Below are 15,723 nucleotides of genomic sequence, written 5' to 3'. Positions count from 1 at the left end.
GCTGTGGAAAGGAGAGATTGCTTAAATCCTCCTGCTGGCATTCCTGCGGGGTTGGTGGGGGATCTGTACCGGCTGTCCAGCATCCCTGTAGGTCTGGTGCAGAGACCGCAGTCCCATCTGCACCATCGGAGTTAGGGGTGCTGTCCCCCTGTGGTTGGCCGCCGCCTCCCTGTGCTTAGAGACTGCGGGCTATTTAAACCCGCAACATTAGGACAGCAGGGCTGACCTCTATAGCCCGGTACTGCCGTCATGCCCTAAAGTACTTGTGGGGGGAGGAATATCGGTCGTTCCACCCACTCTTTCATATGACCTACCCTAACTGAACATAACCTGTTGGCTGATTTTAAATGCTGTACCTAGTAATCAGTTTGGTGAAGGTATTTTTCTTGTTTTTTCCTACAGATCCTGATTCTCTGTCCCCTGATGATTATTGATGTAAATATGAAACATGCAATAGAGTAGGGAAATATAGGGCTTTGAGCTAGGGACAGGTTCCAGAAGGGGTCGCCCTTTTAAGGACGAGTGCCCTGGGGTGAGGCTGCTCTGAATATCTAGGCTAGGGCCACCACAGGGGCTCATTTAGGGGCTTTCTTATTACCCCGACAAGGTATGGTGATTATAGCCCATGAAAGAAATGATCCGTCTTGGACCCGGGCTGCTATATCAAGGGACCTGTCGTCAGAGTGGTAGGACCACGGTTTATTTATATCAGTGCCGCCGTGCTGCCACTCTGTGTTCCTAATTCACTGTGATTCTATTTGAACTTACTTATATCTTGGTCTATCTAAGGGTAATTTTTTTTAGATAATAGATTAAAAGTTAAATTTTTCTTCCTTCTCCTCCATCGGCTGTGCTGTGAACTGGAGCGCACAGCGTGAGGTCACATAGCGCCCTCACGCTGTGCGCAGCCGACAGCCATAATGGAAGCACTCATTAGTATTCGCCCCATAAGACGCAGGGGCATTTTCCCCCCACTTTGGGGGGCAAAAAAACGGTATATCTCACATGTGTACTACGTATGTACAGATGTGTGAATGTGAATAGCTATGTGTACTGTAGGTATGTGCATAGTATGAATATTATGTAAAAATTACTTCAAAATGATATAATACATAAAAATGACATATTTACATAGTTAATAGTCTTGAGCGAATCTAAGTATCTGAAGTTCCATAATAACGTCAGGGAAAATTCGATTCACTGCGAAGCCGCATTTCCTTGTGCTTAGTGATAACTAATAAATTTTCCCTGAAATGGCAGTAAAATAATAAAAAAAAAAACATACTCAACACGTAAAGAGGCCGCCACGACCATCCTGATTGAAGATCACCACGACGACCAGTGTGATGACGAAGGTTAGTATTATTTATATTATTTTTAACGAATTAACCACTGAGAGCACTCACTATTATTCTCAGATGCCACGATCAGCGATGAAAGCGCCATCTGAGGGGCTTAATGTCGGTGGGCAGCGCAATCGCCGTTCCACATCACTACGTCCTCTACTTACAAAGAAACGCGCTTCGTGAGGAAGTAATTCATCACTAAGCAAATGTATTTGTGAAATTTGTCAAGGCACCTGAATCAAATTTTTTTCTTTTTTTTCTTAAGGCCTCTTTCACACGACCGTATGGCTTTTTCAGTGTTTTGCGGTCAGTTTTTCACAGATCTGTTGTTCCGTTTTTTGTTTCCATTGTGTTTCCTTTCTGTTCCGTTTTTCCGTATGGCGTATACAGTAATTACATAGAAAAAATTGGGCTGGGCATAACATTTTCAATAGATGGGTTCGCAAAAACGGAACGGATACGGATGCATTTCCGTATGTGTTCCTTTTTTTTTGCGGAACCATTGACTTGAATGGAGCCACGGAACGTGATTTGCGGGCATTAATAAGATATGTTCTGTCTTTCAACAGAACGGAAATGGAATAGATACGGAGTACATTCCCTTTTTTTTGCGGAACTATTGAAATGAATGGTTCCGTATACGGAACGCAAAAAACGTCCCGTAAACAGAAAAAAGAACGGTCGTGTGAAAGAGGCCTAACACTAATAGTTAATACTGTTAAAAAAGACTTAAGACCATCAAGTTTAACCAAGGGATAGGAGGGGGTGCAAATTTTAGAAAAGGGAAGTGAGACCCAGATTTCTACACATTATCATAAGCATTAATGTCATGTCATTTTAAGGATTCACTTAATTCACTGTTCCTGCTGTGACCATGTCCAGAGGTGACTATTCCATAGATGCAATAAAGAATCCTTGACGTCTCTGGAGACTAAACTTTTTCTTCTTCAATGTGCAGTATGTGTGCACATCCACAGTGAATTTGATTGGCTGCCCGGCCTCATCCTGTCCCTTTAAATAACAGCTGTTGATTATTTATGGTTACAGAATGTTATGAACATTGGCTCCACCCATAAACATTATGACATCACACACCTTATATAAGGAGTGGCAAAGCTCAGAATCACTTGAGGGTTCTAATTGTCAGTGGAGGGTAAGTCTGCACTGGAGGAGTCTGTTATGTCATTCATTTTTTTTCTTCTTATCTTCTTCCTATTAGTCTCCTCCATGTGACGTCCTGCTGTCTGTTCTTTTCGTATTTGTCTCCCTCCATTATTTACTAAGATCAAAAGCTTCATTTTATCACATGAGACAAGCATAACGGTGTCCATCCATCCATCCATCCATCCATCCCTGTAGCCATTTATCCATCCAATATTTAAGCTAACAGTTGACAGTTTTTCCTTTCTTCTTCCAATGCTTCTCCTCCATGCAGAGTCTGACTTTGTGTTCTTTGCTCCTCTCTTTCTAATCTATAAGTGTCAGTAGATACTTCTTAAAAAAATTATCTGTTCTCATAAAAATCTTCTTTTCCCTCTCATTTCAGTATTGGTAGCAATTGCAAGTAATTTGGATATTTCCAGGATGAAACAGGCTGAGGAAGAGGAGTCATTCACGATCTTTTATGGAGGTGGATGGTGATGGAGGCTGAGCCGGCGTTTAGGCCATCAAAGTTTGGCAAAGTCTCTTTTTGGCCAACTCTAGAGACAATTCTAGAGGAGGATGAAGAGCAAGAGGAGGAGGAGGGAAGAGAGACGGAAGAGAAGAATATTTTTGATAGAGAGGAAATGAACATCAGCAGGGCTTTGGGACATCATGTGAAGGAGGCCTGGCCAAGTGTGGATTCACTCATATCTTTAGAACTTCGTGTGAAGGAGTCCTGTCCGAGTGTGGATTCACTCATACATTCAGAGTGTCATATGATGGAAACCTGGCCAAGTTTGGATTCACTTATAGCTTCAGAAATTAATGTGAAGGAGGTCTGGCCAAGTTTGGATTCACTCACACCTTCCGTACTTCATGTGAAGGAGGCCTGGCCAAGTGTGGAGTCACCAATAACAAGATGGTGGATTCCAAAATGTCTAAGGAAAAACAGCAGTAGCAAAAAAACTGAGAGGCCTCGTCCATCACGGTTCCTTAGAGCCATATTCTGTTGCTGCTCCATCAAGACATTGGAATAACCGACGTTAACATCAAAGACCTTATAATAAAATCACAGGAGAAACTTTAACAACAACATTTATATTTTAAGATCTTTCATTAGTCTACAAGATATATTACCATCAGATTCCATAGACACCCTAATGTAACATCTGAAAGGTTGGAAATTAAATCATCATTGTTTCCAGGATTAAGGAACTTAATTATAATTATTTATTCAGCTGTAAAATAAAAATAAATACTTTACACTAAGTTCTATTTTTTTTTTTTCTATAAGAAGCATAAAATAATACTGTTTGGAACAGGTGTAAGGATGTACCAGTTATTTAAAGGGATAATTCAGTTTCATAAAAAAAACGGATCGGCTGTGGAAAGGAGAGATTGCTTAAATCCTCCTCCTGGCATTCCTGTGGGGTTGGTGGGGGATCTGTACCAGCTGTCCAGCATCCCTGTAGGTCTGGTGCAGTAAAAATCAAAAAACACATTTATCACTGATTAAAAATGAAAAAAAAAAAATTCCCTACACATGTTTGGTATCACTGCGTCCATAACGACCTGATCTATAAAACGGTCATGTTACTTTACCCGAACGGTGAACGCCATAAAAATAAAAAAATAAAAACTATGAGAAAATTGAAATTTTGCCCACCTTACTTCCCAAAAAAGGTAATAAAAGTGATCAAAAATGTTGCATGTACGCCAAAATAGTGCCAATCAAACCGTCGTCTCATCCCCCAAAAAATGAGACCCTACCCAAGATAATCGCCCAAAAACTGAAAAAACTATGGCTCTTAGACTATGGAAACACTAAAACATGATTTTTTTTGTTTCAAAAATGAAATCATTGTGTAAAACTTACATAAATAAAACAAAGTATACATATTAGGTATCGCCGCGTCCGTATCGACCGGCTCTATAAAAATATCACATGAGTTAACCCCTCAGGTGACCACCGTAAAAAAATAAAAATAAAAACGGTTTAAAAAAAGCCATTTTTTGTCATCTTACGTCACAAAAAGTACAATAGCAAGCGATCAAAAAGTCATATGCACCCCAAAATAGTGCCAATAAAACAGCCATCTCATCTCGCAAATAAATGAGACCCTACTTAAGATAATCGCCCAAAAACTGAAAAAACTATGGCTCTTAGGCTATGGAGACACTAAAACTTTTTTTGTTTTAAAAATGAAATCATTGTGTAAAACTTACATAAATAAAAAAAATTGTATACATATTAGGTATCACCGCGTCCGTGACAACCTGCTCTATAAAATTACCACATGATCTAACCTTTCAGATGAATGTTGTAAATAACAAAAAAAAACTGTGCCAAAAAAGCTATTTCTTGTTACCTTGCCGCACAAAAAGTGTAATATAGAGCAACCAAAAATCATATGTACCCTAAACTAGTACCAACAAAACTGCCACCCTATCCCGTAGTTTCTAAAATGGGGTCACTTTTAGGGAGTTTCTACTCTAGGGGTGCATCAGGGGGGCTTCAAATGGGACATGGTGTCAAAAAAACAGTCCAGCAAAATCTGCCTTCCAAAAACCGTATGGCATTCCTTTCCTTCAGCGCCCTGCCGTGTGCCCGTACAGCGGTTTACGACCACATATGAGGTGTTTCTGTAAACTACAGAATCAGGGCCATAAATATTAAGTTTTGTTTGGCTGTTAACCCTTGCTTTGTTACTTGAAAAAAAATATTAAAATGGAAAATCTGCCAAAAAAGTGAAATTTTGAAATTGTATCTCTATTTTCCATTAAATCTTGTGCAACACCTAAAGGGTTAACAAAGTTTGTAAAATCTGTTTTGAATACCTTGAGGGGTGTAGTTTCTTAGATGGGGTCACTTTTAGGGAGTTTCTCCTCTAGGGGTGCATCAGGGGGCTTCAAATGGGACATGGTGTAAATAAACCAGTCCAGCAAAATCTGCCTTCCAAAAACCAAACGGCGCACCTTTCACTCTACGCCCCGCTGTGTGGCCGTACAGTAGTTTACGTCCACATATGGGGTGTTTCTGTAAACGGCAGAGTCAGGGCAATAAAGATACAGTCTTGTTTGGCTGTTAACCCTTTCTTTGTTAGTGGAAAAAATGGGTTAAAATTGAAAATTAGGCAAAAAAATGAAATTCTCAAATTTCATCCCCATTTGCCAATAACTCTTGTGCAACACCTAAAGGGTTAACAAAGTTTGTAAAATCAGTTTTGAATACCTTGAGGGGTGTAGTTTATAGAATGGGATCATTTTTGGGTGGTTTCTATTATGTAAGCCTCGCAAAGTGACTTCAGAGCTGTAGTGGTCCCTAAAAAATTTTTTTTTGTAAATTTCTGAAAAATTGCAATATTTGCTTCTAAAGTTCTAAACCTTGTAACATCCCAAAAAAATAAAATATAATTCCCAAAATAATTCAAACATGAAGTAGACATATGGGGAATGTAAAGTCATCACAATTTTTGGGGGTATTACTATGTGTTACAGAAGTAGAGAAACTGAAACTTTGAAATTTGCAAATTTTTCTTAATTTTTGGTAAATTAGATATTTTATTATGCAAAAAAAATATTTTTTTGACTTCATTTTACCAGTGTCATGAAGTACAATATGTGACGAAAAAACAACCTCAGAACGGCCTGGATAAGTCAAAGCGTTTTAAAGTTATCACCACTTAAAGTGACACTGGTCAGTATTGCAAAAAATGGCCAAGTCCTTAAGGTGAAATGGGGCTGAGTCCTTAAGGGGTTAAGGGCCACTCTCATCTTTGATGAGACCTGCTTCTGGACTATCACTCTGTGAAGGGCTCTCCCATCTCTGGAGGTTATGGAGCAAAAAAAGAGAAATTCTGGGAAATCCTGCAGCTAGATACAGAAGAGAACATCTCGATCAGCCATTGTCTCTGCACAATCTGTGATAAACAAGCCACGTGACCACCTCAATGACACCCAGTGACCTCTCCCCCTCCGTCCTCATTGGGTGTACCAAGATGGCGCGGGGTTATAGAACGTGGGTGTAACAAGATGGCGGAATTACTCTCACGTTGCCTTTAAAATTGGACGCTCGTCTTGTGACTGTGGACGGGGAAGGCTAAATTTGTCGGAAACCTAAGTATTCCTTGAGTTTGGAACCTCCCGCTTGGTTCCGTCGCGCGGCCCTTCTATCTCCTTCCGGAGGGGGTCTCTATGGTCACGGGCCCCTCTAGCACACGTGCCGGAAGTCACTCTATTCCCCCCTCCACGCCGCGGTGCAGTGTGGGTAGCCGCTGTCAGCCATGGCGTCCCGTGTCCTCTGTGTGTGTGTCCGCTCGGCGCTGCGCCCCCTGCCCCGGCGCTCCCTACCTGCCCTGGGCAGCACCGCCTGCAGGCAGCGCTCTTCCCTGGCCAGGCCTGCAACCAACGCCCCGGTCCTCGCCACACAGGTACGGCACGGGAGACCCGACAAGGCCAGCCAGGGGTCACCTGGGGGTAGAGAGGGCTGCGTGTGGGGGCGGCGAGTGCGGCTGGTGTGTATACGGCCCTAGAGCATGCGGATGCAGGTTGTGAGCCCTGTGCGGGCGGCCAGCTCGCCTGCTGCTCCAGGCAGAGCCTGCCCACAGTAGTGGTGGTGGTGACCCATGCTGTCTTCTCCTGACATCACCTGCAGGGGGCCTGGTCACCTATGGCGACCATAGGAATGCATTCATTTAAAGGAATTGTCCAGGATTACAGAACCCATACCCAGTCCTGCAATGATCTAACCTTCTGTTTAATTTCCTCACCCTCTGATTGCTGTCAGTGAATGGAAACAGTTTGGAAACTATGCTGATTATGTCCAGATGCGCAGCAGGTGGTGACTTCACTTTTATAACTATGAGCAGAATGGCTTGTCAGACGCAGGCGATGAACCAGAACGATGCTAGTCACTGACCGCAAGCAGATATTTTTTCCTCCCGTGCCTGGTTGCTGTCAGTGTTGTGCTGATTAGTATATGTTTTTGGGGTGAAACTGTCCAATTACTTTGTATCATGTGATGGCTTCTGTGGCACATCGGCGCGTGTCTGCCGTGGGACGTGCAATCCGGATGATGTCATCAGTGGTGCCACTGGCTCCTTCCTACAAGCAGTCATACCGTTTAGATAGCTGTTAGGCGAAGCGCTAATTTGTCCGATAGCCCCCCTCCCCCACCTGCCTCGGCTGAGCATGCATGTGTTTTGAATTGGGAGGAATTCGATGCTGGACATGTCTAGTGGCAGCCTGAGAATAAAAGGATTGGACATGTTGAAATACTGCAGCCTGGTCCTTATCTCCTTTGAAATCGGACGTCGGGGAGAAGTTGAGGACCTTGTGAATTGGATTTGATGTTAATCTATTGATGTGTCACATGACCTTGATGGTCAAGCAGTGATGTCATAAGGCGGTGCTTTGTTTTTTGTTTTTTTGTTTTTGGTGCAATTTTGCACAAAATCTTCCCCAAAAGGCCGCCAGCTGCACGGCTGAATCTTGGGAGGCCACGCTGCACTCTATGCGAGAGCATTTTATGGCTGCGACTACGCTAAGAAAGGGCGTGTCCTCTCCGGGTGCATTGTCCAGATGAACGCTGCTGGAAACAGCAATAGGTGCCAGCGGGTGTTCAGCATTCAAATGGGAAAACCACGGTGGAGTTTGCCTTTGTTCACTCTGTGAACGGGGCCGTGTAAAGTGTTTTTAAGGCCATTGTAGCCACATGTTTTCACCTTGAAAGACTTCTATTAGGACCTAAAGGGGGGGCCCAGACGGCATGTGCTGCTGTGTGCGAGAAACTCTGACTAACCAGATGTCACCACCTATTGCCAAACTGATGACGGCTATCTCCATGAGCTGTTCTTCTAGGGCCTTGTTCACACATCCGTGTCTGGCATTGACCGTCTATGGCAGTGTTTCCCAACCAGTGTGCCTCCAGCTGTTGCAAAACTACAACTCCCAGCATGCCTGGACAGCCTTTGGCTGTGCGGGCATGCTGGGAGTTATAGTTTTGCAACAGCTGGAGGCACACTGGTTGGGAAACACTGGTCTATGGGACTGTGGAAAGCCACTGACGACATGGATGGCATCCGTGTTCTGTCAGTGCTTTGCAGACCACTGGTAGGAGATGCTTTGGAATGTGGATGATACATGGAGGGCTAAAAAACGGACACCCGGATCCTTCACAGATGGGTTTTCCACGGATGTCAAACGGAAAGGGAACGAGGCCTTAAGCTTCAGATCGCACCCAGGTCCCAAAAGGAAGCCAAAAATGTAATATGAGCATTCAGCAGGGCTGATCTAAAAAAAATCGGCGCAACTGAAAAAAGTAGAGCGCGTTCTGTAGCAGCCAATCGGATTGAAACGCTCGGTGACTGAAGAGGGCCATGTGCATATATGGGAGCGTTCTCCGTTCACAGGGGAGGGTGACGACCATGTTCTGGAGATTGGTGGGAGGGACCCACGTCTATGGGGCATTTGGGACATCATGTCCAGACAAATCCTGTGCGGTATTTATCTGGGATACCATGTCCCCTCTCTCAGGTGGGGCATCTCTAGAGGGCGTCGCACAGCTCACGTTGTGTAAGTTGGGTCTAGTCAACAAACTCTTAGAAAATGGCGCCCAAGTGTCCTGCGACACTTATAGAAGTTGCCGCAACATGTGTCTACGCTAAGGGTACGTTTGCATCTGCGGCATGCCTGATCCAGTGTGAATGCCGGCCAGAAAAAATTATAGTCGATGACCTGGCAGTGAGCTTTAGAATCCAGCAAAATACACGACAGACCAGCCTGCAGGATATGCTGCTGCCACTCTGAATACGCCCCCTTAATCTTGTTAGTGGGCCAACCTTTTTAATGAGTTCATCTTCCGGCCCAGCGCCTGAGGCTGCACTACTGAGACCTGTTCCCCTCTGTATTTACTGATTGCCGAAGACTGAATGTATGTGGTTGGGGGAGCAGGGGTCTTACAGAAAGCCCACTTACACAGATGGCCGTTGCCGTATGTCTTTCCTCTGACTCTGTGTCTTGTTTCTGCAGGTCTCTGGCTCCTTATATCAGTCATGTCGCCAGTACAGCGGCGCTCCCCCCCTCACCCTGGAGGGCATCGCCGAAAGAGTTTTATATGTATTGAAGCTGTATGATAAGGTTGACCCAGAAAAGGTGAGAATTTTGTATTTATTTTTTCTAACTACCATTGACGTTGTGTGGTTTTACGCCGGCCCCTCCGATTAGGTAGCTGTTGGCTGAAAGTTTGTTCGGTTGACAGCTTTCTCAGTTCCTCTGTACACATGCATGCTTGGCCAAGCATGCCTGTGTCCTGTATGGAGAAAGCATGTCTGACAGCAGCTTACCTTCCCAAGGACAAAAGGATCTGGCGGGATCAGCCTGATCCTTAGCTCCCCGCCATCTCTGTCCAGGAGAGTCCCTTCATACACCTTAGATGTTTGGCTGTCGTTTATCTAAGGTGCGCGGCCAGCTTTAGAGTCCGTTCAGATTTCCCTGTTTTTCCTCGCAGGAGCTGACTGACCGCTCTCTGTATACACACTTGTACAGGGAAACTGTCAGTCATCTTTTTGTGGGCGGGGCAAGCAGGACTCTCATTGTCTCTTCTAGGAGTCCTGTCCGGATTTCTCTTTGCTCCAAATCATAAACTTACATCAGAGCTCAGCCTTTCTCCCTCTGATATGATGAGTCCTAAGATAAACCTTTTGGTATCTGATTGGTGGGGAGTCCAGCCAGTCAAAAAAAAAAAATCTGGCAGAGAACAGGCTACCAGAGTTCTCCGGATAGTGCGTGTACCCGCCAGACCGCATTGACTGTAATAGGATCCGGCCGCTCCCTGACACATCAGCTGGGACTCGGCTGGACAAAAATCGCTACACGCAATGGTTTTTGTCCAGCCGAATCCTGTCATATATGCCAGGGAGTGGCCAGTTCCCCGCGGGATCTAGTGGACACGTGGCACTGTCCGGCTATGCTGGATCCAGAGAACCCCGGCCGCTTGTTCTCTGCCGGACTTCTTTGACGCATGTGTGAAACTAGCCTAAGTCGGTGTTAGGGTAGGTTCGCACACATATTCCATGTGGATTTACATATGGGAAAATCTGCTAAATATTACAGTACCAGCCACGTGGATGAGATCTGGACACGTGGCATCCACGATATAGAGGTTTTCCATGCGGGAAGTGACCTGTGATCCAGATTTCTGAAATCTGCAGGATGTTTTTAATGCCTGACACAGATTGTCTTCAGATTTTCCCCTTAGGCCTCATGCACACGGCTGTTGTTTTGGCGGCTCGGATGCGGACCCATTCACTTCAATGGGGCCGCAAAAGATGTGGGCAGCACGCCGTCCCGTTTCCGTTATGCAGGGGAGCCCTGCGCAGACTGATTATCTGTCAGATTGTCAGGGAAGAGCACTAGTTCCCAACAATCTTTTAGTTTCCCAACAACCTTTTACGCAGGCAATCGGGTGTTTGCGTCGGTCTGACGACACAGACAGTAATTGTTCCTGCGCAGTAGACGGTGGTGTGTAGAGAGCGTCCTGCTGCACTGGAGCAGGGATTTTCTTTGCGGACCAGCGATCACTGAATTGCTCTCTTGTCCTCATACAGCGGAGGTGATTGCTGCATGTAAAAGCTTCCCTCGTCTACCGCTGACGATCGGACAGTGATCTGGAGCGTCCGCTTTGTTCCTCATCATCTGTCAGATAATCAGTCCATGTAAAAGGACCCTTACACTCGGGGTGAATTCTCCCTGGTCAGTAAACCTGAGACTTTTTTACCTGCAGGCATTCCATACAGGGGTCATTGAGGCCTGATCAGTACATCTGTCCTGTAGGACCTCAGTCTTCTGGATCAGTATTTGCTGCAGACAATACAGATGACACCATGCTTGATCCTCCTTTACACCTACTAATTGCCGGTCCTTCCCTTCCAGCTTTCAGTCAACTCCCACTTTATGAAAGACCTGGGTCTGGACAGTTTGGACCAAGTTGAGATAATAATGGCAATAGAGGATGAGTTTGGTAAGAAACATTCCCACCTGAATATTGCTACCAGTCTTTACAGCTGCGCTTAGATACCGATGGTTCTCTTCTGTTGATTGGTAAATCCTAGCAGAAATGTTGGAAAGCATTTTTTTGCCACCTAGAATAGCGGTGCCGACGTCTGCTTTCTAGAAAGAGTCCATTCACACATCCACAAAATGGGTCCGCATCTATTCCGCAATTTTGCGGAACAGGTGCAGACCCATTCATTTTCAATGTGGCAGGAATGTGCTGTCCGCATCCGCGGATCCGCACTTCCGTTTCGCAAAAAAATAGAACATGTCCTATTCTTGTCTGCAATTGTGGAGAAGAAAAGGCACTTTCCATGAGAGTGCCGGCCATGTGCGGTCCGCAAAATGCGGAACGCACATTGCCGGTGTCCGTGTTCTGCGGATCCGCAAAACACATATGGACGTGTGAATGGACCCTAAACAGGCTCAGCCTATGTTTTACTCCAGGGCAGCATTCGCAGTTCAGCTGGTTGTTCAGGTGGCAAGCTCATCAGAAACACCGCTCAACTGCACTTCTAAATTGTAGGGGGTCAGTAGTTTTTTTCCTACATCACATTTCTTCCCTGAAGGGAAATATTCTGTGCAGACACTGTTAGGGATAAGGCTACTTTCACACGACCGTAGTGTTTTGCAGATCCGCAAAACACGGACACCGGCAATGTGCGTTCCGCATTTTGTGGACCGCACATCGCCGGTATCAAAGAAAGTACCTATTATTGTCAGCAATTGCGGACAAGAATAGGACACGCTCTATTTTATATTTTCGCGGGGCAACGAAACGGAACTATGAATGTGGACTCGTGTGAATGTAGCCTATGTAGGAGATTGCAGCTCTGAAGGTACAAAACTGTGAATGAAATGGCAACGGTCATCCCTTCATTCGCTTCCAGACGTTTTAAGGGTCATTCACACATGCCAGAAATGCTGCCAGTTTTCAATGCTAATTTGCATGCAGAAGCTGATAAGCACCTCAGGACTAGGTCAGGGGTACGTTCATTGTCACCATATTTGTTTTAAGGGGGTCTTTTGCATGTGAGTATAGAACGTCCTAGACTGGTTTCTATGGAGCTAAATGGTCTTGATGGTTATAGTAAACCATTTTAACGCGGCTTAATGCATGGCTGACAACTGCTGCGTGAAAACGGTGTGTCACAAGGGCCCAGTCCGGATCCCAGTCCGTCTCCTTGAAAATGTAGTGGTTGCATGCAGCAGCACTGGCACGTCTTCGTAAACCAGTTCGTATGGCTGCTCTCCATGTCCTTACTCACCGGCCAAGCTTGACATAGCATTTTCTTTCCACTAGGTGGCGAACGCCTTGCATCTTTTAAATGTTAGCAGCTGCTTGGCGTTGCTCACTTGCCTACGTGATTGGAATGCAAAGCGTTACCCGGCGCTGCGCTCGCTGACAGATATTTGGTATTACTTCAGAAAGCCCATTTGCAGCAGTGTGATCCCAATGTAATGCGGCCTTACTCTGTAAAAGCACAGTTATAGTATGTCACCCGTCCTTTGGCTTGGCAGTCTGGCACAGCGTAGCAATGTTCCTGCATGGATTGGGCTTGATATTTCCATATGGTCTGCCATTTTCATGCAGAAGCTCCAGGGTGTCAGGTCTGTGGGTAGAGAAGTAGAGCGGCACCATAAGGGAGTGTTGGGGGACATTCTGATTTGAATGTCCTAAGGCACGGCTTATAAGCTGCCACTGGTGGACTCGTCCGCCTTTGACATGGATGACCAGTCATCTGCACGGCCGCCATGCATTCCTTGCTTCTGCATTATGCATTTCTTTCAGGAACTGTTACTTTTAATTATCTGTGTCACTAGGACAGTCTCGGTGACATGTTTTTTTCCCGCATGCTGTGATCTCTCCTTCTGCCTCCTGCTTGGGTTGCTAGGATACCATATTGGGTGCGAGCATCGGGAAACTCGCGTGAAGGGAGGCAGCAGTGAATGCAGCATGGAGATAGCGGTCATTGCAATATAGCCGAAGATGGCGGAATTCAGTTACAGTAATCCGCCGGGGGGGGGATGCGAAAATTAGGAAGCCTGCAATCTAGATAGATCAGTCAACCATTGCAGCTTACATATCCGTATAGACACGCTCTATTGTAACGCCAGACAGACTACAGTGCTAGGAAAGCTGGGTGAAAAAAATCAGTTGGAACTGCAATTGTCGCCATGTTGGTAGATTTCATGTGTTTCGCAGAAGCGATGGCCGAATGCAATTTTTGGACTGAGTGTCTAATCCCTGCATCTTATTCCTTTGCAGGATTTGAGATTCCTGATGCCGACGGTGAGAAGCTGATGACGCCACAGGAGATAGTAGATTACATTGCAGATAAAAAGGATGTGTATGAGTGACGTGAAGTCCATGTGTCAGTTCCTCCGTTCGTTGTAAGTGTAGCCAAGTCTGCAGATCTCGGTCTGGTCACTACAGGCATCCATAGACCCCAGATCCATATACACATGTCATCCTCCCGCTTTTTCACTTTTCCTCTGAGCCAAAAATAATCATTAGATGGTTACGAAAAGGTCCTAAAATATCAATTTGTGGACAGACTGAAGGAGTTCAGCTCTGAGGGGCAAACATATTGTTCCTTGGCCTTGATTCTTTACTGCCGGGTATTGAGCCTTCTGTGACATTTACCCTGTCTGCTGTGTGCGGGCGAAGGCAGAATGACAATGAGGTTTTCCTGGATTTTCTCAGGGGTTGTCTCACTTCAGAAAATAGCATTTATCATGTAGAGAAAGTTAATACAAGGCACTTACTAATGTATTGTGATTGTCCGTATTGCTTCCTTCGCTGGCTGGATTCATTTTTCCGTTGCATTGAACACTGCTCGTTTCCATGGTTTCAACGACCAGTGGTGGCCGTGCTTGCGCACTACAGTGAAAAGCGCCATCCTATATACGCGCCCATGGTCACGGCCGCCAGAGTATGGCGCATTTTCCTATAGAATGCAAGCACGGCCACCACTGATGGATTTGCAGGGTGGTTGTAACCATGGAAACGAGCAGTGTATAATCAGATGAAAAAAGGAATCAAGCCAGCAAAGGACACACTATGGACGATCACAATACATTAGTAAGTGCCTTGTATTAACGTTCTCTACATAAATGCCACTTGCTCAACGCCTTTGAAGGAACTTTTTCTTTGTCTGTGGCCATAGTCAACTCTTCCGTTAGTGCATCCCTCCTGCTTGGGTGGGATGGTGGTCATAGGCACCTCTTCTAATTTTTGTCAAAATATGAATAATATGCCCATTGCAGAAAAGGGTGGTCTAGGTCTTCTGTCTGACGACCCTAATACAAATTGGGTTTGTTGTATGACTACCAGATAGAGACAGCAGCATGGTAGCAATTACACAATCGGCCCCCCTTCCCATATTTCGAGCTTATTAATCAGATTTTTCTTTAAAATATTGAGAACCAGTGAAGCAAATGTTGGGACCCATAAGGCGTTAGGGTGACCCACTGTGCAGCCTTGAGAAGTGTCAGTGGCGTATCTTTAAACAAAAATAATTGCTGAGATTTTGCTATGTACTCTGTCTGAGAATTTGCAATGTGTCTTCTTACAGTTGTCTCTCTCCTGCAGGTAGCTTGGCTGGGCGTGTTGTGATCTCGCCTGCATGCCGTGGCCCCGTGGCTGCCGTCGCCACTTCTTCCAGGATCCTGTATTTAAACTGTCTGAATGTGTTGGCCTTTAATAAATGTAAAAACACACAAAAGACAAGACACCACTTTACTGTCCATCTGCCATTACTGACATTTATTTCTCAATCGTAATCTACTTATATTGTCACCCGGAGGCGTCATAGATCTCTGCCCGGATGCGGGCCTCCGGTTTCAGATGGCCTCCGGTAATCAAAGGTTTACACTGGGGGGGGTTCCATATGTTGTAGGTGTGATAAAGAACATAAATTGTAGTCCTACTACTCTGAAATCAGCCTTGGGCCTTATGGACACGACTGTAGTTTTGGTCCGCAACTTATGTAGACCCATTCATTTCAGTGAAAAAAATAAATAAAAGTTGTTGGACAAGAATTAGGCATTTCTAACAGAGGACACGATGTACCGATCTGCAGAATGCATGCAGCCAGTATCTGTGTTTTGTGGATATGCAATTTGTGGACTGTAATAACCGCTACAGCCGTGTGCATGAGGCCTTACAGGTGCCCTATAC

The 15,723-nt window shown here is 45.2% G+C and overlaps 1 protein-coding gene across 1 annotated transcript; it reads left to right on the top strand.

The window, feature by feature from the left end:
• Positions 1 to 6,713: 6,713 nt before the first annotated feature.
• On the top strand, positions 6,714 to 15,290 carry LOC122945710 (acyl carrier protein, mitochondrial-like). Its single transcript, XM_044304872.1, has 5 exons — positions 6,714 to 6,919; positions 9,519 to 9,641; positions 11,421 to 11,508; positions 13,810 to 13,934; positions 15,136 to 15,290. Exons 1-4 carry the CDS (start codon positions 6,773 to 6,775, stop codon positions 13,899 to 13,901), a joined length of 450 nt encoding a protein of 149 aa, XP_044160807.1. The 5' UTR covers positions 6,714 to 6,772; the 3' UTR covers positions 13,902 to 13,934; positions 15,136 to 15,290.
• Positions 15,291 to 15,723: the final 433 nt, after the last annotated feature.

The sequence above is a fragment of the Bufo gargarizans genome, chromosome 8 (assembly GCF_014858855.1).
Source record: "Bufo gargarizans isolate SCDJY-AF-19 chromosome 8, ASM1485885v1, whole genome shotgun sequence".
NCBI classification, from domain to species: domain Eukaryota; kingdom Metazoa; phylum Chordata; class Amphibia; order Anura; family Bufonidae; genus Bufo; species Bufo gargarizans.
The sequence above is the reverse complement of the archived record's forward strand: the minus strand, read 5'-3'. Positions and strand labels throughout refer to the sequence as shown.

Excerpts from the sequence above, each read along its gene's own strand:
- LOC122945710 (XM_044304872.1), top strand. The coding sequence starts at position 6,773 with ATGGCGTCCCGTGTCCTCTGTGTGTGTGTCCGCTCGGCGCTGCGCCCC. Across the intron at positions 6,920-9,518 it reads CCCCGGTCCTCGCCACACAG|GTCTCTGGCTCCTTATATCA; the intron begins GTACGGCACGGG and ends TTGTTTCTGCAG. Across the intron at positions 9,642-11,420 it reads ATAAGGTTGACCCAGAAAAG|CTTTCAGTCAACTCCCACTT; the intron begins GTGAGAATTTTG and ends CTTCCCTTCCAG.